At 37.5% G+C, this 24907-nt stretch overlaps 1 protein-coding gene across 4 annotated transcripts in view; it reads right to left on the reverse strand.

Annotated features, from left to right (window-relative positions):
- Positions 1-2012: 2012 nt before the first annotated feature.
- Adgrl3 (adhesion G protein-coupled receptor L3) overlaps positions 2013-24907 on the reverse strand; it is a 767242-nt gene continuing 744347 nt past the window's right edge. For all 4 annotated transcript variants that reach the window (XM_063272835.1, XM_063272833.1, XM_063272832.1 and 1 more), the window contains one exon: positions 2013-4835. In XM_063272835.1, coding sequence (XP_063128905.1) covers positions 4759-4835 — 77 coding nt within the window. In that variant the 3' untranslated portion in view covers positions 2013-4758. The remainder of the gene's footprint in view (positions 4836-24907) is intronic.

The raw sequence follows: 24907 nt of genomic DNA on the forward strand, positions 1-24907 counted from the left end.
CAGGGCTCCTAAGCTGAATTATTTTACTTTCCATTAAAGAACACTTTCTTCCAAGATTCCATTTTTATTAAAAAAGTTGTAAAATATATTCTTGAGACACTTGATGGTCATTCTGTCAGGATGTAAAAGATTAACTCAGAAAGTTCTAAAGGTTCATTCTAGTTAAAAGCAAAAATGTACCATGCACAGGGCCATAACTCATCAGAAAAGAACCATGTTTTTAGCGATTGACATGAATACAAATCACCTTATAATCTTGATAAATACATATCCTCATTCATAAAGAATTAGTCTGAGGCCCTATGTCTTCAACAGCCTTTTGAAGAACACACGTGCTGTTCCATTGACCAATGTTTGGATGGTGTTTAAAGCACGCAGCGTCTAGTTTATACTTGTTAAACTGTTTTATAGCATCTTTTTTACCAACAAAACAAAACAAAACACAAACAAACACCATACTCCTTTTCTCAATCAACACTGGCAATGTACAAGACACTACTATCACAGTTGAACATCATTCATCCTGTAAGTTTGAGCCTTAACCAACCAGCGTTGTCAAATATTTGGAATTTGATACCTAGTACAGTTAGTTCAGTATTTCTCAGTTACCTCTTTACTTTACATGAATTCCAAGTGGTAATTTTCTACCATTGAGTCTGAGAAAAAGAGAATCTGTTCTGCGATGAAGAGAAGCGACTCATGTCATACAAAGAAAAGTGGACATAGGGCTCCAAGAGAGGGGACAGATGGGTCCTTTAATATTCAAATTCAGTTCCCCAGGTTTGGGAATATTGCTAGCCTAATAAATTACCATTTGCTCAAGCTGAGCGGATTTCTATTTCATACAACCTGAAGCCTTTATACTCTAAGGTTTAATGTAATTTATCTCTGTACAGCTAAAAGCACATGAAAGTGAGACTCACAACAACAGGTTATTTAAAATAAAATGCTAAGTATCTGTGCTAAGTTCATTGGGGTTTTATATAATAATGTCTAGTATGTGTGGCACATCATTGTAAAAATGTTACCTCAAAGATAGTTATAGCACATCTGTTTACGCTTTAATTTGTCTCGAAATGAAGATAACAATTGTCAAACTTAGAGATAGGTACAGTGACATGAAAATTAATAAAATGTCATATTAGATGAGTATAGTGTTCTCATAAGCTAAGCTGTCTTTTAGATATATATTAATATTTTTTGTCTTTGAGATTGTCATGAGTTTATTATAGAGGTTCATTCTGGTTAAAAGCAAAAATGTATCATGCACAGGGCCATAACTCATCGGAAAGGACCCACATTTTAAAGGACTGAGATGGATACAAATCACTTTATAATCTTGATAAATACATACTCTAATTCATAAAAAAACAGTCTGAGGCCCTAAGGATGAACATTTTTACACTAAATATGTATTAAGGGACTTCAGAGATGGCTCAAGGGGTAAATAGACTGTTGTACAAACATGTGAGATTAAGTTTCCAACACACATGTAGAAGTTAGGTATGGAAATGTGTTTCCATAACCCAGTACCAGGAGTGGGGCATGTGAGTAGATCTGGAGAACTCAATGGTGATACTGCCTATCTAAATAACAGGCTCTAGGTTTACATAAACATCATATCTCCAAAAACAAGGCGAGGAGTTATAGAGGAAAATATTCAAAAGGAACCACTGACCTCTGCATGTGTATACATAGATGAGGATACCCACTTATACATTCACACACATGCACGCACATAGGTATACCAAACACACACACACACACACACACACATACACACACACACATACACACACACATACACACACACACACACACACACACCAGTTGCACATGTGCAAGAATGAACTTTAGCTAGTAGCAAACGTGCTAGAATGATTTTCTTCAGATAAAAGAATTGAAATTATTTGTGTTACACATGACTCTTGGTGATTAGAGCACTGCCCTGGTATGTATGAGCCCTTTAATTTAACTCCCCCAAATGAAAAAAAATTACATTGGTGTCTTAATTATTACTCAAGGTATCTCTTTTATTTTTAACTACTTAAAACTTAATCTTGATTGAGCACAATATTTACAAATAAGCTGCACTGTGAACACATCTCCAGCGTTTGGACCCTAGCCAAGAATGCTCCTTGTAAACACCTAATAAGGAATTCTGTAATTAAGTAGCTAATAAATCCATGTACCTTAATTCTTAAACGGAATCCATACATTAGACAAACAGATCCTTTCAGTAACACAGATGTCATAAAGCTATCACAGAAATTATAATATCAAGAAAATATCAGATGTCATATCCCATAAGTTCTCAGAATAACTGCAAATACAAATTCAAGTATATTAATGCCTTTATCATAAACAATTATGCTCTTTGAATAAATTTCCATTATTAAATCCCAAGGACAAATATGTATTTTGAAATTGAGTCTAAGAAATAATAACTATGAGCTAAGCTTTACATGATTATTTTGAATTATGAGCCATGCTTGGGAATACAAGGAATGCAGAATATTTCCTGATTATATTCACATTCATGATAATTTCAAATGTAAAATAGGTTTTCTTCTGATTCGTGGAAAGATATTTTAAAGTTACATAGATGTAAATAGTAGTAGAAAGAAAGCAAAGCAAAAAAGGAATTCCCAATCAACGATAGAGTCATTCTAAAGCCATAATAAATAAGACCGCTTAGGACATTAATAAACACCAGTTGTAAGTAAGGGCGAGCAAAGTGAAAATCCAAAAGCATATCCCTACATATGGACATATGGCAGATGTAATAGTTCTCATCTATTTCAACATTTAAAAAACGTTAAAATTGTCATTCTTTATGAAAAAAAATAAAGTGAAAATTTTCACACTCTATTCAAGTCATCCCCCTGCAAACTGAAAGGCAAAGAACAGTGATAGGGAGGCCAGTGAGAACCTGGGTGGGAACCCAGGACATTCACATGCGCTTCTTGAAAACAGAATGGGCACTGAGCAGAGGGAAGAAGGGGTCTGAGGGACGAGGAGGGAGATGGTATCAGTGGGAAAGACAAATATTGCCTGTTTTGTCTCATGTAGAAAAAATACACAAAAATGCCATCATGGAGCCCATTATTTTGTACATAAGTAAAAAGCATAAGAGTAAGTGAAGTGAAATTTTATAAAATGAGAGAAAATATTTGTAATACACACTGTCAACTAAATACTTAAATGTTTATTTTAATTTTATCTGTACATTAACAAAAAGGTTTAAGACATGTTGTAAGTGGCCAAATGGCCCAAGAAGACTCTTCACATATTCAAACAATTAACTGACTAATAAAAAATTCCTTGGGATCTTAGAAGTAAAAAGCCTTTGCACAATGAAACTCACTTTATGCTCCTTTAATAGCAAAATGATGGTGAATAATCCTTCCCATGGTACAAACCAGACAAAAATTCAGGGTTTATAAGGTAACCAGAATTTGTTTAATGTGAGCTTCTTTCTCAAAGAAAACAAAATAATTAAAAATAATCAATAAAAGTTAGGTGAAATATTTTTTATTTAAAGAGTAAAACGCAATAAATGAGTTCTCAAAAGTTGAAAATTGCCCTAATCACAAAAGGTAAACATGCTGTAAAGTTGCCTTTTGACTATAACATCTAAAAGACTATTTCTGTCAATATTCATAAATTTCTTAAGGCTTTCTGTATAACAATTTCATAATTTTTAGCAAATGGATGAAAATATAATTCAATTTCTCAGCATGATTAAAATTGGTTTTCATTATTAGTAAACTAGAAGTTCTGCTATGTGATTTGTCAGTAATAATGTCATATAGCTTTTGATAAATATTTTCTGTCTAATTTGGAGAAACCTTAAAATGTTTTTATATATGCTAGTAGATTTGGGGATGGTAACCTTTTCTTTTGTAGAGAAAATAGTCAAGAATGATGAACTTATTACTTAGATGCTTACTGATGCCATCTTTATTGTGAACAGTGTCTTATGTCACATTGATCAATTTCCGTGTTTGATATTATATTATCACAAGTATATATGCACATATACATACGTATACTTAATAAAAAACAGGGAGTTAGAGAACAAGAGATATGCTGAAATGTACCCTTACATTTTTAGATACATGAAACAGAATACTCAAACATACTTCTATGCCTATTTGAATAATATCCATGGGTTTATAATCTGCAACAAATAGACGTTCTGATCCTCTTGTTTAGGACACTTTGAAAATTCACACTTGTGCCTAAGAGTCACTGACCAGAGAGAGTTACATTCTCCCTAAGTGTCAAGAAGAACCAAGTCCAGTCCCGGTCTGGAGAGGGGAGGTAGACATGAAATCCCAACTTTAGCTGAGGGGCTGTTGGCACTTGAAAGCTGCTGGTAGAGCTTTCCTTAAAAGAATCACCCCGTCATAAGTTCACCAGACTTCAGAGGAAGGCCATATATCCAAGAATATATGAGCAGCACAGATTAGATTTGATAGAAAAACAAAAGGAGGGGTGAGTTGGGAGGAGAAAAATGAGGGATGAATATGATTAAAACACATTGTATAGAATTCTCAGAGAACTAAAAGATGATTTAAAAAAAATAAATGACCAAAGGAAGAACTGAATCCTCTAGTTACAACAACGAACTTTAATTGAAAGAATTTTCAACGTACACATTTCTGCATTCAAATATTTTAATCACGATTTCTCCATCATGTATGCATATTTCCACTGTCATGTACCAAAGATAATGTGCATGGTGGGTCAGCCTCAGGTCCATAAGTTCTGTGTCCTGGTGCGGGATGGGTCTGCACGGTGCACCTCGGGAGGACTTCTCGGAGGCATTCCTGAACCAAAAGAAGTCAGGTGAGCATTTTAAAATACAGAAGGTATAATCAACAATTTGCTGTAAATTAAATGAGACGGTAAGAAGATGACAATTACAGTTTTAGCATGTGCAACTATGAATTCGGGTCCTGAAAATATGAAGTAATAAGTTAGAGACAGTGATAAGGGCCAACGTATGAATTCCATATGAATTAATGTCCCAATCACCAAGAAGTATTCTAAATTGTGCCCAAGTTGATGACGAAAACAAAAAGAAAACAAAAACCACATGGACTAAAGTGAATGTGAGGAAGAGTCTTCTGCCAGCATGACTAATACTAATGAGAGTGAGGAAGAGAATAGGGATAGATGTGAGAGAAAGAGGAGGATTAGAAAGAAGAAGAAAAATTAGAAGTCTTTTTTTTGTGTGTCGAGGGAGGCTATGGATGACAGCTTCTATTTCCTTAGGGGTTATAGGGCTGTTTAAATAGATTACCTGATCTTGATTTATTTGGGTGAATGGTATCTGTCTAGAAAGTCATCCATTTTGTTACAAATTTCCAATTTTGTGGAGTATAGGCTTTTGAAGCAAGACCTAATGATTCTTTGAATTTCCTCAGTGTAAGTTGTTATGTCTCTCTTTTCATTTTCTGTTTTGTCTATTTAGATTCTCTCTGCCTTTTAGTTAGTTTGGCTAAGAGTTTATCTATCTTGTTGATTTTCTTAAAGAACCAGCTCTTGGTTTTGCCAATTCTTTGTATTGTTTTCTTTGTTTCTACCTGATTGATTTCAGCTCTGATGATTTCCTGCCTTCTTCTCCTCTTCAAGTGTGCTTGCTTCTTCCTCCTCTTTTTTTTCTTCTTTTTAAGAGTTTAATTTAAGAGTTTTCAGCTGTACTCTTAAATCGCTGGTATGAGGACTTTCTAATTTCTTTACGGAGATGCTAAGTGCTATAAACTTTCCTGTTAGCACTACTTTCACTGTGTCAAGATTCAGGCTGTAATTCACAGCATTGGGGACACGGAACCTGAAGAGGTTACCTCCTGTAGCCAGGCAGGAACCCCAATAGAGAGATAAGGACAATAATAATCCACCCACAAAACATTCGATCCAAAATGTATTCTGTCTACAAGAAATGTGGAGATGGGAGTGGCCGAGCAGAGACTGAGGGAGGGGCCAACCAATAACCGGCCCATCTTGAGACTCCTCCTATGGGCCAACGCTATTAATGACACCCTGTTGTCTTTACAGACAGAAGTCTAGCATGGCTGTCCTTTGAGAGCTGCTGACTCATACTGATGTAGAAACCCACAGCCAATCAGTGGATGGAGCTTGGGGCCTCTTATGGAAGAGTTGGAGAAAGGATTGCAGATCGGAAGGAGATAGGAACTCCACAGAAAGTCCAACAGAGACAAGTAACCTGGACCCTTGCGTACATCCGAGACTGAACCGCCAACCAAATAGCATACATGGGCTGAACGTAGGCCCCCTGTAATATGCAGCAAGTATGCTGCTTGGTGTTTATATGAGTCCCAAACCACTGGGGTGGGGGCTATCCCAAAAGTTGCTGCCTGTCTGTGGAATATGTTCTTCTAGTTGGGATTCCTGATTTGGCCTCAGGAAGAGAGGATTGTCTAGCCCTGAAGAGACTTGATGTGCAAGGTTGAGGGATATCTATGGAGGGCTCCACCCTCTTAGAGTAGAAGAGTAGGAGGAAGGGAGAGGGATTGTGGAAGGAGGTGACCAGGAGGGAGTCAGTGAGAGGGACGTAAAGTGAATAAATAAAAATAAATAAAAATTTTAAAAGTCCTTATGTGGTACCATGCGGCTACAGTCACAGATATTGGAAGTGAGATGGAATATTACTGGAACATATAGTTCTAAGATTTAGAACCAAATGAGAGCCTTAGTAATACATCCCATCCCACTTTTCAAAAGAATAAAATAGCAGCATTTGAACGCTAGTGAGAAAGAGAAACACAGAAACTTTTGAAAATAATTTAGATTCGATGAAATTGCAATTAGTTTGGTGTTACATTGCAAAATGTTATAATTTTAAATATTCTTACAAACACATGTAAAGGACACATAGAGGAAGATGGACAACTGATGTCCCAGCCCCAAGTTGGAAATTATCCAAACGGATGAGTCACTGGACAGTTCATTGGACAAAGTGTAATATTCTGATTGAAAAGAGATACAACAATAAAGATTAAGCATAGATATTTGTATCATTTGCTTTCATAAACATAGAATTTGCCTCATCCCCTAAAATAAAGTCAAAAAGTTACCCCAAAATGGATTAAAACTAGGCATACAGCACTTTTAAGGGAGAATAAAACCACAAAACAGATTAACATTGCAAGGAAGGGATTAAAGCAAGAAGGACACCTCGAGCTTATGAATCACCAGAAAGTCTTTAATTTTTAACTTGTTTAAATCTGAGCTTGATTCATAATGATTCTTCAAATGATTCATTTTAGAGACGTCTGTGAAGTGTGGTAGGCTTTATAATGCTAAGTGTGTGTAAATAATAGGTAAGGGTCAATACTTAGGGAAAGTCTCTGAATGGGGATCATAGGGAATTAAGAGTTGGATGAGTAAAAGAATAACCTACCCAACTTTTATTTACAGCCAACTCAAGAAGTCCTTTAAATGATTGGAGTCTATGGAACTGGAAGCAGACTGTATGGAGAGCCAGAAAGCGATCAATAAGTGAAGCTCGTTTAATGTTTCCCATTATCACTTTTGTTTCGTTTTGACTCTGTTTCCTCCCATAGGTTCTCATTACGGTAACCCGGCTGGTCGTGAACTTATGAACTTAAATGATACTCCTGCTTCAGCCTTGAAAGTTCTGGCATGATATTGTTTAAATGACTGACTTTTGTCTTCTATAAATTTCTTTTAATATCTCTAAATATCGCTCCACAGCAAATGCAAGAGCAACTTTTTAAAAAGTAGTTATGCTTATCTTTTGATTTATCTCTCATGTCTTTTCAATCTGCATATTTACCCTCCATTTCTTATCTGTGTACATTGTACATTGCATCGTGTTTTATCCTCCTTTGAAATAAATCGGTTAGCAAAGAAACGTTAGATATGAATATGAATGACATCAAATATGAATGACAAACTCGCACACACAGCTGCATTATGTTACCAACATTCTGTCATCTGACCATTTTCACTTATGGATGGAGAGGATCAACTGAATCTATTTTTAAGCTTATCTCGTTTTAATTAAAGTTCAGCTCTTAGTTGAGAGGACATTCTTCATGTTCTAAAGTGACCACCCGCCAAAAGCTGTCCAACCAGCAGAGCCTTAGGACATATGACACATCCCGCTTCTGGGTGAAAGTAATGATCATATACATGGGCAGTGAGTACCACAAATTCAATTCTATTAAAAGTAATGAAGTAGGAATGTCAGTATAATTATCTACCTTCTGCTCAGGCTTTTGCACAGTTCACGGTAACAACCGATGTGAGCTTATGAAAGTTCTGTGCTGCAGAGCCTAACTCCGTGGTGTTTATGTGGACATTAACTCATAGCTGGCATTGCTTCCTGGAGATTTTCAAGGCCAATTTAGAGGACTGTTTGGTCTTGAAATTCAGTTATAAGCACATCAATTAGAAAATGACCAGTTTACAGTGTTTAGACAAAGGACTGTATATATTTTTCTTACATGTATATAAACGTATTTAGCTTATATGTATATAAACATCAGTCATGGAATTAGAGATAGGGTGGTCAGTTCTTTCTAGTTGCTCTAACATTTCTACCCCCGTTTCTTCTAATAGACTGAGAAAATTATATAACTTCTTAAACTCTTTTAAAACCTTTTCATGTGTATGACACCTATAAGAGAAGAGATAGACCAACCAACAGATGGACACACACACACACACACACACACACACACACACACACACACACACGAGAGAGAGAGAGAGAGAGAGAGAGAGAGAGAGAGAGAGAGAGAGAGATCCCCAATGCTTGTATTGGAGGAGAGAGGACATAGAATGCCAGCGTTGACTTTCATGTTTGAACTAATGTCTCTTGTTTGTGTTTGCTGCTCCAAATTCTAGAATAGCTGATCTGTGGGTTTCTAGGAATTATATTGTCCCTGACTCCCATTTCATCATAGGCACATTGAGATTAGAGATATATTCTACTAGCTTTACATGGGTTCTGGGAATCCAAAATCCAGTTCTCAAGCATCAAAAGCTTAACCAACTGAGATATCTTCTTAGGCGACGTAGATTATCCATTACTATTTCCCTAGCAGTCTTGTGAGGCTGCTAAGAGAAAACAAACTGAAAAAATCCCATCTAACACTGGACATAGAGTACATCTCTAATGGCTGTTATCAATAAAATTCTATTACATCATACTGACTGTGATGGTTTGCAGATGCTTGACCCAGGGAGCAGCACTATTAGAAGGTGTGGCCTTGTTGCAGGAAGTGTGTCACTGTGGGGGTGGGCTTGGAGACTCTCCTCCTAGCTGCCTGGCGATGCTCAGTCTGTTCCTGGCTTCCTTTGGTTGAAGATGTAGAACTCAGCTCCTCCTGCACCATGCCTGCCTGGATGCTGCCATGTTCCCACCTTGATGATAATGGATTGAGCCTCTGAACTGTAAGCCAGCCCCAATTAAATGTTGTACCTTATAAAACTTACATTGGTCACGGTGGCTGTTCACAGCAATAAGGCCCTAACTAAGACACTGACTTAATTTTGCTACCTCTGCTTTACACATCACTTGGTGTTACCGAATCACACAGACAGACAGCTGTAGCAGATGATAAGATAGCTTGGAATCCCTGCTCACCTCCCATTTTTCATCCCCGATTCTGTACCCTTCCACCTACATGTTTTATGAGCACAACTTTGGCTGACCTGCCTGGAAAAAGTTGTATCCAGTTATGTGATTAGAAGAAAACTATTCCATTTAGCTTTCAGTGAAGATGCCATCTTGCTACTGTGCCTCTACTGGCTTCTAGGCGTTCTTTCCTTCTCTAGTTAAGTAAGCTGTGTAGTTGTGAGTCTCTGTACAAAGAGACCCAAGTGGTACAGAAATGAGAGCTTCCTGTGGTCGACATCAATCAAATAAATGAAGACCACAAAGAAACTGATGCCTCTTTTCCACGGTCAGAAAAAACTGCATCCCATCAGCGGTGATGTGTGCAAACTTGGGAAGGAAGTGCAGAAGCTTGCCATGACTGTAGTCATGGTTACAAAATACCTGGACGTTTCCAAGAAGCAGAGTGCTCAGCCTGTCTCACTAAATTGAAGGGAATAATCATTCTTGCTCTAGAAAAAGTTACTCTGAGGGTGGTTTGATAGGAAGCAATATATATCATTATAAAAATAATAAGTGTCTTAAAATAGTGGCCATGTTTTCCTTTATGAAAATCTTAAAAGAGTAATTAGGGATGACCTGTGTTTAAGACCTTTATGAATGAACTCCAAAAATGTCATTTTTAAAAGAGATAATACTTATTTTATAAACCTTGGTTATATTCTTTTAAAAATATTCTCTCGCTAAAATGACGCTACACAATAATTATCTTAGAAATAGTCTTTATACAAATTGATATATGTATTATATTAAAATGAATGCTTTTATGGGTTTAAAATGTGTTACAAAGCTTTGTATATGCTTTTCTGGAGGGAAATATGGAATAAAAATACCATAATAGGATGTTGTGCAATAATCTGTGAAGTCAGAAATAAAGCCACTTATCGTTGCAGTCTTAGCGATCTGCACAGAATCCAGGCATGCAGTACATACTACAGATTTGTTTTTCTTTCTGAAGGAAAACAAGTGGCTTTTGAAAGGAAACTGTAAATAGAAGACAGATTTTTAGAGCCAAACAGATTTTATTTTAAATTCAGCTTCCACCTACTACTGTGACCCCCCAGAAAACTACTTATTTCCTGAGGAAAATGGAAATTGCAGCTACATTTTATTAAGTAGCAATTAAAAAGAGGGGAAGCATGCTCAAGTGAACACGGTACTTGTACACTATAGCATAGTCTGGCACCAACGTTAGGAAGATGTAAATGTGAGAATAAACGAAGACAATTTGATGACTCAGAATCAAAAGCCCACTGGCTAATTCAAATACAGCTTTCTAATTTAAAAGTGTGAAGGGGCTTTAATTTGCCTAGGAGAATAAAAAATAACTCTGCATTATGGATTATTTGAATATTTGCAAAAATGCCAAAGGAATCGGAACATCAATGATTGATACAAATTGCCACGTTAATGTTCAATAAATACATTCCACCAATTTAATGATAAATGAAGAAGATAGATCAATGCAAAAGATCACTACCCTATTAGATATATATTTACAAACATGAATAATGATTCATGAGAAGTCATAATGATTGCCCAGTATAGACATAAGACTAGACAAATGATCCCTTCCTTCTTAGGCTGCTTTCATAACGGTGACATAAAAGTGACATACACTTGTATAGTTGTTTGACTGTCGAGGCCAAAATATATTGTAGTTAAGGTATGGGAACAAAAACCCACGCTTATAAATTACATTTCAGTGAATAAGCTTTAACACCTAAGGAGATATTTGAAACTACCCAATTAAGACCATACATATCTAACTTCTATAAATTGTTATAGGTGAAATTGCATCTTTTAAAATAAGAGCATTTTTTAAAAAAATATAAAACGACTAGAACAACAGCACAAAGTTGTATGATTTGCAGCCAGAACAAAAACACATAACAAGGTGTCTCCTTGGAATTCAAAGTATAAGGAAATAGTACTACTGATACCTACAGAGATTGTCATACGTCCTCTACAGAGGTTAGGATGAAGCAAATAGAGGCAGATAGACCAAAAAAGGGGGAAACCCCTGACAGATTTTCAACAGAAATACCAGGTGCTAAAAGTAAGGTCTTGTTAAAAATAAAGTAAGCAACTAACACCACAGTACTGAGTGTCATCCAAAGCCCTATGAAGTATGCATTAGCTTTGGACTTGTAGTTTTCACATATAGTTAAACTTGTCTCCAACGAATTTAAAAATGCATGTACCTTTTGATCTAACGATCTCAGTTTTACAAGTTTTTCTACAGATATGCAAATATAAATACAAATTATATGCATACAAATAAGGGGACTAGAGAAATGGCTCAGTGGTTAAGAGCACTGACTGCTCTTCACTAGGTTCTGAGTTCAATTCCCAGCAACCACATGGTGGCTCTGTAATGGGATCCAATGTCCTCTTCTTGTGTGTCTAAAGACAGCTACAGTATAATCATATGTATAAAAATAAATATATTAATTTAAAAATAAGAGTAAAATGTCAAATTAACTTAAGGAGATTGAACCTAGGTAGAAATATGACAATTATAAGGAATGATATAAGTGTTTGTGAGCTTTGCATAGTAGACTATTCAAAATGAAAAACTATAGTTTCAAAAAAAACGCTATTTTTTTCTTAGTAAAGTTAAACCTACACATAGATATTTTACTTGTTGAGAAACTGAATGATTATGAAGCAAGTAAATAATTCAGTACCTGTGTGTTTATTCTCAAACAGGTATCTGACTGAGTTGGCCCATCATATAAAGTTTGTGCAGAAGTACATAGCAATTCTATTGCAATTCAAGGCTTACAGCATGTCCTGGTGGTTTTGATTCTATTACATCATCCACACATCCATTCTTTCATTTGACTATGTGTCCACAGCATGAACTGTACTATTCCAGATGTTGGGTTTGAACTGTCTTTGTGAAAATGCCACCCTATGAGGCAGAGAATACACCTGATAAGAATGTCCAGTGTCAGGAGGAAAACAAGAAAGACTAATGAGGATTGAGGGTTTAGGCTTTTTTAAATATTGTGATAGAATTACTAAGAGGAACCAGGAGGCAGCGTCCTTTAGTGAGGACTAAAGTTAGCGATGAGAGAGACTAGGGTGTGCTTGGTTGAGAAGCTCTCTAAAGCACAGGGTCCAGCACTCAGAAGGTCCATTACCAGGATTCTGCCTGATAAAGAGAACGGAGAGCTTAGTAGGGGAAGAAGAGTTTGGAGAAGAAGCGGGGTGCATTCCTGGAAGATTTCAGCAAACTTCATGTTTTACAGCTAGTGTGACAGAAGAGACAATCAGAAGTACAACACTGATTTTGAAGGGTTTCTTTTGTACTGGTTTAATATACAATTCCTCGGTAAATGGTTTTGTAAAGATTGGTTATAGTAGACTTTGCCTACCATCATAGTGTTGAGACTCGTTGAATAACAGGAGAAAAATACATGTCCAAAACTAAACAAACAAGACTAGCACAATTGTCTTGGAGTCCTACAGAGGAATTGCCACGGTAGCCATTTGCTTTGTCTGACTCCTGAATTGAAATTCATCTGTTCTGAATTTTGTCACTAAGATGGTTTGGTCTCATAAATTCACTCATATGAACATCTACAATAAACAGTGTGAGGGTTTCTCCTTTTAGATTCCTTTCTAATAATGTATTTGCGTTCTACTACGGCTTGTGATAAACCTTGTCCTGATTTCCTTTTGGCCTTTTCTCTCCCTCTCTCTCTCTCCAAAACTTCCCTCCCCACTCTAGCTCCTCCATCTCTTTCATCTCCTTTTACTTATGCCTCATATTCTTTGATTAAACAGCTCTTACTGCATTTTTAATTGAAAGACACTTGAATACACTGTAGGGCTGGTTTCTAATTGCGTAGCGAAATGTCAGTCTGGACAGCTTTTATACATGAGTCAAGAAAGGAGAGGTTTATGTTGTTACCAGGGTTTAATTGAAGCACACTTAGTATCTTTTGACTAAGTACTTGGCTGCCATTTGCACATGATTACAAACTTGAGAGGAAGCTCCTCTGATAGCTGCAGGGCGGTAATGAGAAAGCATGCTGTGCTGGCACTGAAGGACGCTGAGATTTCTCCCACACGGTAATGTAATCCAAGGCGGGAGGAGACTTAAATACAATTGTCCTGTTTCACAGTCTAAAGACATACCCCAATGTGAAGCTGTAGTTGAACGCAAAAAATGCAAAACCGTGTCAAGTTTAAGAACACAGCATAGAGGCTGGAGAGATGGCTCAGAGCTCAGGAACCTTGGCTTCTCTTCCAGAGGGCGAATGTTCAATTCCCAGCACCCACATGGCAACACACACCAGTCTATAGTTCTAGTTTTAGGGCTTCTGACATCCTCACATAGACATACGTGCAGGCAATATGTCAAGAAACATAATATAAAAATAAATAAAAGAAGTAGTATGTTGCGGTAAAAATTAAAAAGCAGCAGAACCTGTTCTCTCCCGAACCCTGGCGTTTGCTTGTTCCTGTTCCAATCGGCCATTGGCACTAGTGCTAATTTATCTCAGATTAGTATCTCTCCTGGCAACTGTCTGCTAGCCTCGAACTCTCTGGTTCCAGCTACCTAGCAGTGGCTGTCCTATCACAGCTCACTGCCACGGACTCTGTCCACACTCCCAGCAACTGCCCCCTGGTAGTTAAAGCATAAACTCCCAACTAGCCGGTAAGACTCAACAAACTGTCACCCAACAATCGGTTTTATATGTTAAATTCTCAATTCACAATATATCCACACAATAAACTTGCAACCCACTGATAAAGGATATAAGCTGCCCACCTAGATAAGATAGATTTGCCTACAGAAATCCATCCCAGCCACCTTGGCGATTCAAGTCTGGATCTGGGTCATCCTTCGCCATCTCTATCTTGATTCTCATTCCTTCTCCTTCTCTCCTACCTTACAAAGGGGTTTTTGTCCCTGCCTTATTTGTCTACTGTTCAATCAAGGCCTTGACCTAACTTGTGTGCCTTCACCTGCATAATGGCATCAACCTACAGTAGTGTAATGTTATATGTGTAAAAACAATGAAATAATAATATTAAGAGACTTACTGTTCTCTCTTTTAAGGAGAATGTGCAGTTGCATATGACAAAGAAGCTTAAGCAATATTAATCAAAACAAGACTAAGGTTGTGTATGTTTTGTTTTAGAGCTTGCTTTTATTTTGTTTTACATTTCACTCCTATTATAAAACACATGATCTTGCTAGGTAGGCAAAGCTGGCCTTGAACTTACCACCCTCCTGCCTCAACCTCCCTAGAATTTTCAGTGAGCGCCAGTGCACTTAGCTAGCATTAACTTTCTCCTCCTGGTGAGGAAGCTGGAGGTGTACCATTCAGGGTTGGCAGAGTGTCTTCTCTGTCTGCTTTGATATCTTGAGGACATAGGTTTCTGAGTGCTTATTTCTTTGTTCCTGTCATTTCTCCCAAGGTGGCTTGCTGGAGTTAATGATAGAATGTGAAAAAAAAAAGGAGAGGAAAGATGGACAGTGGCCTCAGTAGTTGCTAAAGTAGCTTCTTTGAGGAACTCTTTTCTAAGCACGTCAGGAGCTACACCTAATCTTTTGCATCTTTAGTTGTAGGCAGTCAATGGCAGACAGAAATTATTAAATGGAAAAAAATATCTAGAAATAAGCAGTCCATTAATTTTACATTTCACAGAGATCGAAGTAACATGGTAAAGTCCCAGGGCCTCCTGGTCTGGAGCTGAGTCATCACTTTTTTCACTCACAGCCACACAATATTTCCTCAGTGCCATTGGTCATTTTTGTAGCCATATCAGCCATCAGATTGTCTGTCACATTGTTGAAATAACTGTGTTCAAGCCACCGTTATTTTACTTAATCATGACCCCGCAACATCAGTGTAGTGAGGGTGGACACTTATACGTGCCAAAAAGCAGCTCTAAAATGCTTCCTTTTAAATGAAAAAGTAAAGATAAAAAAGGAGAGGGAGAAGGAAAGGGAGAGGAAGAAGAAGAAAAGGGAAAGGAAGGAGACTTCATAAGGGAAGAAAAAAAATGTTATGTGCTTGGGTAAGATCTGAGATAAGAACAAATCTATTCATGAATTCTAGAAGAAGAAAACTGTTCATTCAGTTCTGTCTTACCACTGTGCATAAAGGAAATATGTTGAAAAAGCATAATCTGTGGCTGGAAGACATGAACATTTTCTTTTTTTTTTTTAAAGATTTATTTATTTATTTTATGTATGTGACTACACTGTCCCTCTCTTCAGACACACCAGAAGAGGGCATCGGATCCCATTACAGATGGTTGCCAGCTAACATGTGCTGCTGGGAATTGAACTTGGGACCTCTGGAGGAGCAGTCAGTTCTCTTAACCACTGAGCCATCTCTCCAGTCCCGAACATTTTCATTAACAGCAACTTGCTGCACCAGAAACTCTAGTTTTAGGTTGTCCATGTTAACATCAGACTGACAGCTTATTGCAAGTAAGAGATAACCAGTTACATAGGCAAAATAGTTTCAGATTGAGAAATACTGAGATGCCAAATCTTTTAAAGTTCAGACTCCATTTTAGATAACCCCACCTAAGTTTGAATTCAGGTAAACAAACAGGCTGGTACCTAGCATTAGTCTCCATGTTGTCCCCAACAAAACCTGAGCCTAGCTCTAGTCTCTAGGCTAATCCCCCCAAAAGACCAGTGTTTCCAGGTCACACTCTCAACAAGGCCAGTGTCTTCAGGTTATTCCCCCAATAAACCACATAACAAGCTCATCCCTTGTCTAACAACTGCCAATGCAGAGGGGAGCAGAATTTGAGTTTATGATATGACTCCCAGCACCAGCCAATTATGTTAAAGGCCACAGTAGCTTTCCAATTAGATGCTTGCATACATGCTCCCTGCTTGCTGCTTACTATAAAGACTTGCCCAGATTGACATTCAGGGCTCCCCGGCCACCACAATCAACCCGCATGATGGAGGTGTGTTGGGGGTGGGGTAGGGTGGGAGTAGCTTGAATAGATTAAGACCCTGCTGTTAGTTGCATCAGATTGGCTCCTGTCTGTTTTTCTGGGGATCACTAATATTTCCCTGGTACTGCAATATTATTGATACTAGAGAGTTTGCATGAGACATTTGGGATTCTCCTTATCTCTGTTACTGTCCAAGATCTCTTCATGAGGAAAAAGTCATGTAGACTTCTGAGTGGATTTGTGTAAGGTTCATTCATTACAAAGGAGATTAGAGAATATGAATAGTAGCTACAAACAAACAGATAAACAAATAATAAAACACAAAAAAGAAAAAAAGTAGGTCAGTCCTTCCTTTTCCTCTTTAAATATATATATATATATATACATATATATATATACACATATATATATATCCTTCACCTAGTAAAGCATTGTTACAGGCATTTTATTAAATGCTTGTAAAATAACCGTTAATAATTATTTAGTTAAGCTATTCCTATGTAGCAATGATTATGTATTTATTAGTTCATCCACTCTAATGGTGTACTGTAAGTTAATATGTACTAGTAAATAAGTATCTAATGGGATAATTAAATCTCAACGGGAATATAATTGCTGAGTAGCATTCTAAAACTCTGGAGACATCTGAGCTGCAGCTCATTTAATAAAAGGAATCTTATTCTGTGCATACTCAGTCTGTGGTCCCTCTCAGAAGCATGCTCTTTCCAACACCTATTTTCTGTTAAAGCCACATCAGGATTTATTTGTAGCACAATGTTCCAATAGTCTTGAGAGTTATAATCCTTGTAAGCACTCTCTGCTTTGGAGAGCATTTTCAAACACTTTGGACATACGACTACGTAAGCCCCAAGTGTGACTTAATCTTTAGTATTTTAGGTTGTACCTAAAGCTGATGCTTTTTTGAGAAAAGTTAGAGTGTATGTTGATTTTGCATTCTGCTTGCTTTCATGGCAAATGACTGACAATGCAAAGGGTTAATCATGCGGTAATTTTCAAAACATTACAGTATGAAAATTATGTGGCTGCTTTAATATAAAGCATATACACATTGATATTGTCCTCTCATTTTTGACTCCACATATCCAAAATTAGATATGGAAATCTAGTATGCATTTAATCAATAATTTTCAACTGAATTTTTAACTTGGAAAATTTCAATCTTATTTGCAATTAAATCACAATTAACCTTTAATTATTCCAATTGAAGACTGGTATGATTTTCTTATGAGGCTCACCCCTGTAGCTCATTTTAAATTAAATCTGCCAGAAACAAGAAGTAATTTTTCCTGGTATATGTCCAAGTCTGTCTCAGACTTAAAGACTTCTAAAATTTTTAATGAGACCATTCAATTCAGGTTTTTATTTGTACGCGGCTTGTAGTATTACTGGAAACACTTCAAAAGAAAAATAGAAAATTCACCCTTCATCAAGAAAACTCTTTGCAACAAACAAAAATAAGTTATAGAAAAATTATAACCAATCAAAATGCCGAGTTATAAAGTTGAGTCACAATGGATACACCACACACACACACACACACACATACACACACACACACACACATAGACACACACACACAAACACACAAACACACACACTCCCACACCTAAGACTCAAGTAACACTGCAGAAAAGGGGATAGAAAGATTTGAGAGCTGGAGAATCAGGGAGCTTGTTGTGAAATTGTGTCTCCTAGTAATAATGTCAGAAGCTACACTCAGAAAGTCTTATCAACATGGCTGACAAAATGTGAGCTGAACATAGAAGATACCACCAGACATACCATAGAGAACCTGGGTGGGGGGTTGGGTGTTCATGAGGCGTCAGCCTTATGCAAAGAACTGTAGACAACTGTGAAATGCTGGGAGAGGGAGAAATAGTCTCTCCAGGGAGGGGAAGGAGAATTCATGTAAATATATTATCTCAAATGTTAAAGAGAGAAATAAATTTAAGAAGAGAAAAATCAAAGTGAGGGGCAGTTCGTTTGTTTAGGCAGAAAACCCCATTCGGTTTTTCCCTTTTGGACAACTCTAATAATGCTAATGTATACAAGGAGTCTCAACCTGCTTGTGGTGAGGAGACCAATAGATGCCTTACCCCTTTGGGACTCTTTTGCTAATCATGTAGCTTTGTAAAAGAAAATGTATCAATTTCTGGACTCACCTGTGTGGGGGACTCTGTTGCAGTGTCCCTACCTAGTTCTCTTGAAAATTTTGTGACCTCTGGGGAAAAGGCTAGAAGGCCATGTGTTGGTATGTGTGCTCATGTTTGTGTATCAGTGGGTACACGTAAGTGTAGGTGTACGCACTCATGTGTGTGCACGCTTGGGTATGCACGTTCCCATGCTTGAAGAGAAGATCAACAGTCCATAGGTAAACAAGGAGCTTGGGTGCAAAGTAAATTATACGTTGCCAATGTTATGTGGAAGATAGTTTCTCTCGGAAGGCGCCATCCTCGTCTCCCTCACTGCTCTGTTCGTCAGCTTTGTACCTTTGTGGTGTGCAGCCCTCAGCTCCATGCCCCGAGGCTTGGTGAGAACAAGGGTTTTTCTGGAATCCCTCACTAATCCGGGATTAATCCTACCTGCATTTTCATCTCTACCCTTCCTTGTGCAAAAGGGTTTTGATCAAAGCCAATTAAATTATCTTTTCAAGGACACATAAGGATAGCATTTCTGCACTGGAAAAAAAATTTAAAGTTACAGAGCTAATTCAGTTGTTAGGAATAAGAGAGCTGCAAGCAGAAGGCCTAGAACACTCGGGTCTGAGCTTTGATTGCTTTCCATTTGGACTAATTAAGAAGAAATGGAAAAGAACAGCCAACCAAGAAAGTGTGTAGCTTTGGAATGTGCAATGAGAGCTTAACTGCCGCTTCAGGACATTTCACTGCTGAGAAAGTACATCTGAGTGACGAACAAGGAGTTAAACTCAGAGGTGACATGGCTTACATTTGAAGGAGACCCTTTCCACGTCTCATGTTTCAGATTGGACTCAGCAAGTTGCCCAGTTATAAGAACAAACCGATACTGTTTTTCCAGGCTCTTGGCCATGCATACCTGATAAACCATCACTGCTTTAATGGGAGAAATGATGGAAACCTAGGAGGAGCTGATGATTCTATACTCCCCCCTGAGAAAACTGGCCAAGGGAAAGATACAAGAACCAAGCATGATGAATTTGAATTTTTCCTTATAATTTGTCCAAAACAAAGGCTGTGGGGAAGAGTCCTCCAGTCTTCTCACAGAGCTATTTGATTAAGAGTCTTAACCTGCATAAAAGTATGAGTTTGTCAACAAGATCAAAGTGCCCTGTTACATCCATATGCAAAAGGTATGATTCTTGGGCATGTATTTGTGTGCTAGACTCTGTTCTCAGATGCCTTCTTCTCTAGTGGATTTCGTCTGTCTTATGCCAGTAACTCCATTCAGTAGATTTTTATTGCTATTCCAACTTTATGAGCAAGGAAGCCAAAGTACAGAAAGAAACTTGGTCAAAATCAAGCAACTGGAAAATGGGGAAAGCTGGATTTTCATCCAGGCAGTCCAGACTCTACATCTATATATTTCACTGCCATAAAACACTCTCTCAGTAAGAAAACAAAAGGTTATCACAGGGAAGAAACAGAAATAAAACATAAAAGAGGAGCAACCTTTACTGTGTTTGTGATCCGGAATTCCAGCTAACACTACTCTAAACCTTTCCCTCCCTGACTGAGTGAACAAATTCCACCGATTCCATTAAAGAATTTATAATTCAATTAGTTACCTTTTCACATGTTGAGCCGTATTCTAGCACTTTAAACCAGAGAGAAATACTTGAAATACTCCCATGAGAGGAGAAACTAACCTGCACAGGCTGAGGCATTCATGTAAGTCACTGCAGCAGGGAGTTTGCTGTATTATGGTGGTTGTTACTCTAACAAATGTTTAACAGAAACAGTTTAAAGAAGGAGGATTTGCATCATGGTTTCAAAGGATCCAGGTAATGTTCAGTTAGATTCATTGTTTTGTCTGAGAAGGGGAACAAGATTATCACGCCAGGGATTCCTGGCCAAGACTACTTACCTCCGGGTGTTTGAGAAGCAGAGTGCAAGAAAGAGAAGCTGAGGAAAAGTACAGATCCCAATCACATGCCCCTAGTGTTTCTGCCAACAAGGCCACACTTTCAAAAGATCCCCGTATCACCTTAAAAGCACACCCAGCAGTGACCTGTCCGTGGATTAACCCATTGATTAGGTCAGAGTTCTCTTTTAATCAGTTCTCAAAGACTTACCAACCCTTTTAGAGCAAGAGTTTTGTATCTAAAACAAAACACAAGGAAAAGAATGTGTTCTTGCAGAGAAGAGCCTAACACAACTGTCATCTGAGAGGTTTCATCCAGCAGCTGATGAAAACAGATGCAGAGACTCACAGCCAAACATCAGGCAGAGCTCAGGGAGTTCGGTGGAAGAGAGTTGGGGAAAGGTTGAGGGATCCATCCAGGGGGATCAAGGATATCGTAAGAATACCTAAAAGCCAACTAACCTGGGCCCATGGGACCTCACAGAGATTGAACTGCCAACCAAAGAGCATACGTGGACTGGACCTAGAATCCTTACAGATACGTAGCAAATGTGCAGCTCGGTCTTGACTGGATCCCCCAACAACTGGATCCATCGGGGACCTGTCTCCGATTTGGACTCTCTTGCCTGCCTTTGAATGCCTTTACCCTCTCTGGCCAGCCTCAGTGATATAGGACGTTCTTAGTCCTGATTAGACTAGATGTGCCAGGATGGGTTAGTACCAAGGGGTGGGCTTTTCCTTCTCTGAGGAGAACAGGAGGTTGAATGGGTGAAAGGGGTGGGAAGAGAGGAGGGAAAGGGTCTGTGGTTGGGATATAAGGTGAATAAATAAATGAAAAAAATACAAACTACATTAAAAAAATACATAGTGATTGAGAAATCCTGACAGAAATTAGCTCCTCTTGAATCAGACACCTGACCTCTGTGGAGTTTGGTTTAGAGATGTAACAAGACAGGATTAAGTGATTAAGTGTATTGTTTGGAGATCTGCCACTCTGTGCATTTTCACTTTACATATACACACACACACACACACACACACACACACATTCACACACACATTCATTCACACACACATTCATACACACACACACACACACACACACACACACACACACACACACACCCCAATAGATAGATGGTATAGGATGATGGGTAGAGAGGAGAGAGGATCGCAGAGATGATTAACCTGACCTAGAAAAGAATGCAGGTGAGAACTGATCCAAAAGAGGAGCAAGGACCAGAGCAAAGGAAGAACAAGCAGAAGCAGTAAATACTGATGAGATAACATCAGCTCTGTAGGACTCAGGAACACAAGACCTGCCAAGATAAAAACTGAGTAATGACTGAGTGAGATTCATGGGTAGAAAAAGATTAAAATGCAGAAGAGATCAATGAGATCATTGATGCAATGAGATCAGGCGGTGCTTACTCTGAACCTGGGAGTGAGTTCAGGAAATGGTCTGATAGAGGAAATGACCAGATAGAGGAGAGGGGAGCTTTGCTATATCTCCCAGTATACGGGATTGTTTGGAGGGGTGTAATGCGAGGTGGATGGAGAGGGGAACACCCATATAGAAGGGGAGGGGAGAGGTTAGGGGAATGAGGGCCTGGAAACCAGGAAAGGGAATAATATTTGAAATGTAAATAAGAAATACCCAATTTAAAGAAAATGGAAGAAAAAAAGAAAAAGAAAAAAATTTACTCAAAAATTAATATAAGACTACCTTGTGAAAGAAGGAAAGAGAATTATGCAAAAATTATACTTAAGCTATTTTCTATACAACTGACAGAAAAATTTACATAAGGATATAACTAAACCAGAATTTTTAATATTCTAGTCTTTTAAGTGATGAATGTCAGGGTTTTCTTTATCAACAATACATGCGTCACTGATGATAAATATTTGACGTGAACTGGTTATTTCCCAATAGTATTTTTTTTCCCTTCAAGTTAGTAAGTATAAATAATCCATGAGGATAAACTTCCATAGACTAAACTAAATAGGTGTTGTCAATTGGTCACATGTTGTCATGGAAACGAGAAACTATTTTCTACCCAAATTATTGATGGAAGGTATATGTTAAATACCCCAATATTTTAGATGTATCAGTTCTATGTGTTCTTGATAAAAAATAATAGAAAGAGGATACTAAAGAATACTAGTAGTCGTGAGAACCCATCAAGAAGAGAGTTTTCCTTCTAATAATGAGTGTTGGTTACTTCTTTGTAACTTTTCATGGGGTATTTTTTGGGGGGGGATGTTTTTCTGAGACAAGGTTTCTCTATGTAGGCTTTGATGCCCTGAATTTCTTTCTGTAGACCAGTCTGGCCTCAAACTCAGAAATCTGTCTGCCTCTGCCTCCTGAGAGCGAAGACTAAAGAACTATGCCTCCACCGTCCACTGTCCACCATCCACTAAGCCATTCCTATTTAAAACAATATTAACATTTTTTAAACATTTGCTGAAACAATCTAAATTAATGGAAACTGAATGCCCCTCAGAAATAATGTTAGGAAGGGCATTTCACAGATCTGGGAGTGTTACTTACTAGATATTCTAAGTGTTCTGACTGTGCAAATTGAACTTTATTGAATCAGTCGCCTCATTCTTGGAGTTACAAATAGGTCGTATTTAAAGAGCAGGGGCTTTGGATAGCTGTGCTAGACATCAAGTCACTGTGCGTAAGTCAATCATATTTAAAGGGGGAGGTTTTTTTGTGTGTAAATAACATCTTATGTGTGTCTTGGAATTTGCCTGTCCCCAAGTTAGTAGCGCACCTCTTTTTATTTTGGGGCTCTCCTGCTCTTCCCTTTAGCAGTGATGGAAATGGCCTAAAGAGAAAAATATTTTACTTTATGACAAAGATGGTTTAAACCAATGATTTAAGAAACTATCCTTTTTATAAATTCAGTGACAGCTATATTATATATACTCGCGTTGGTGAGTTCTGTTCTGATTTTTGGACACATCTCTTCTGTTTAATTTCTTAAAGACTTAAGACTAAGCATACATAATGCAAATGCTGATGTTTCTTATGGAGTTAAATTTTATGATTCTCACCCTGAGCTAAACAGTATGTCAATGCGTGTGTGTGTGTGTGCTGAATTTTACTATTTGATACTCCCAAGGGGTACTGATTTACTAAGGTAATTTTCGCAAAGGGAACACTGGGAAATAATGTGCAGATGACTCAGTCGACCCTGATGGCATAAAACAGTGAGCCAAGTTCAACATCGTTCAAAAATAAGTAAATAAAATGTAAAACTGAATCGCTCATACTCTACTCTTTATAAGGTCATTAGTGATCTTGATATTTCCTACTTACATATTACGTCTTTTCGAATTTTATTTTTCAAGTAACAGCATTCATTTTTGAAACTTTGTCAGTTTCTCTACACACCAGTCTCACTTGTAAGGTATGCTTACTGTTTTACTAGATTATAGCGAAAGCATAAGAAGTTATACTTAAAATTTTTTAAAAAAGTAAAAGACTACTTTAGAAGCAAAAGATTTACTTTTTACTAAGGCTATGTCTTCTTGGTTTTCTTTTTTTTCCTATTAAAGGATTAGATTTTTTTAATCAGTTACAGTGGAATTATGAAAATTAATATTATGCTCTATTCTCAAGGCTGCAAAAATGAATCATCTTGAAGAAACACAGTATTCGAGGCAATGAATGTATATTCAAGCACACTTTATATTTTTCCTCAACAGTTGTAAAGATGTTATTTTGGGGGATTTAACTTAATTGGTAGAATTAAAGCTGCATATAAATAGTATAGACATGTAACATTTCAATTGCTATCAGCAAGAATATAAAAATGAAGACAGGTGTGATAATATGAAAATTCACACATGAATTTTACGTTTGAAGAGTGGGTTACCTCAAAGATCACTTTCATTGTGCGAGTTAAAGAATTCAGGTACTCTTGGCTTTCTTGAATTCCATGCTACAATTAATACACTTAATACTTTGAAACACTTAATTGGTCTCCCAAAATATGGCCATATATTTTGTTTAATTTTTGTGTAAGAGTTTAAAAACAATTGATGTTTCTGAAATCTCTTGGTAAAACATTTTATCTAGGAATAAAGGCTGGATGAAATCTCTTTGAATTAGAGAAAAGCTATTAGTGCCGACTGTATTAAACTTTTTACTCCTAAAAGGTCTTTTTCATAATAAACATTTCAGCATTATATTAT

Source organism: Rattus norvegicus, chromosome 14 (assembly GCF_036323735.1).
Source record: "Rattus norvegicus strain BN/NHsdMcwi chromosome 14, GRCr8, whole genome shotgun sequence".
Lineage (NCBI taxonomy): Eukaryota > Metazoa > Chordata > Mammalia > Rodentia > Muridae > Rattus > Rattus norvegicus.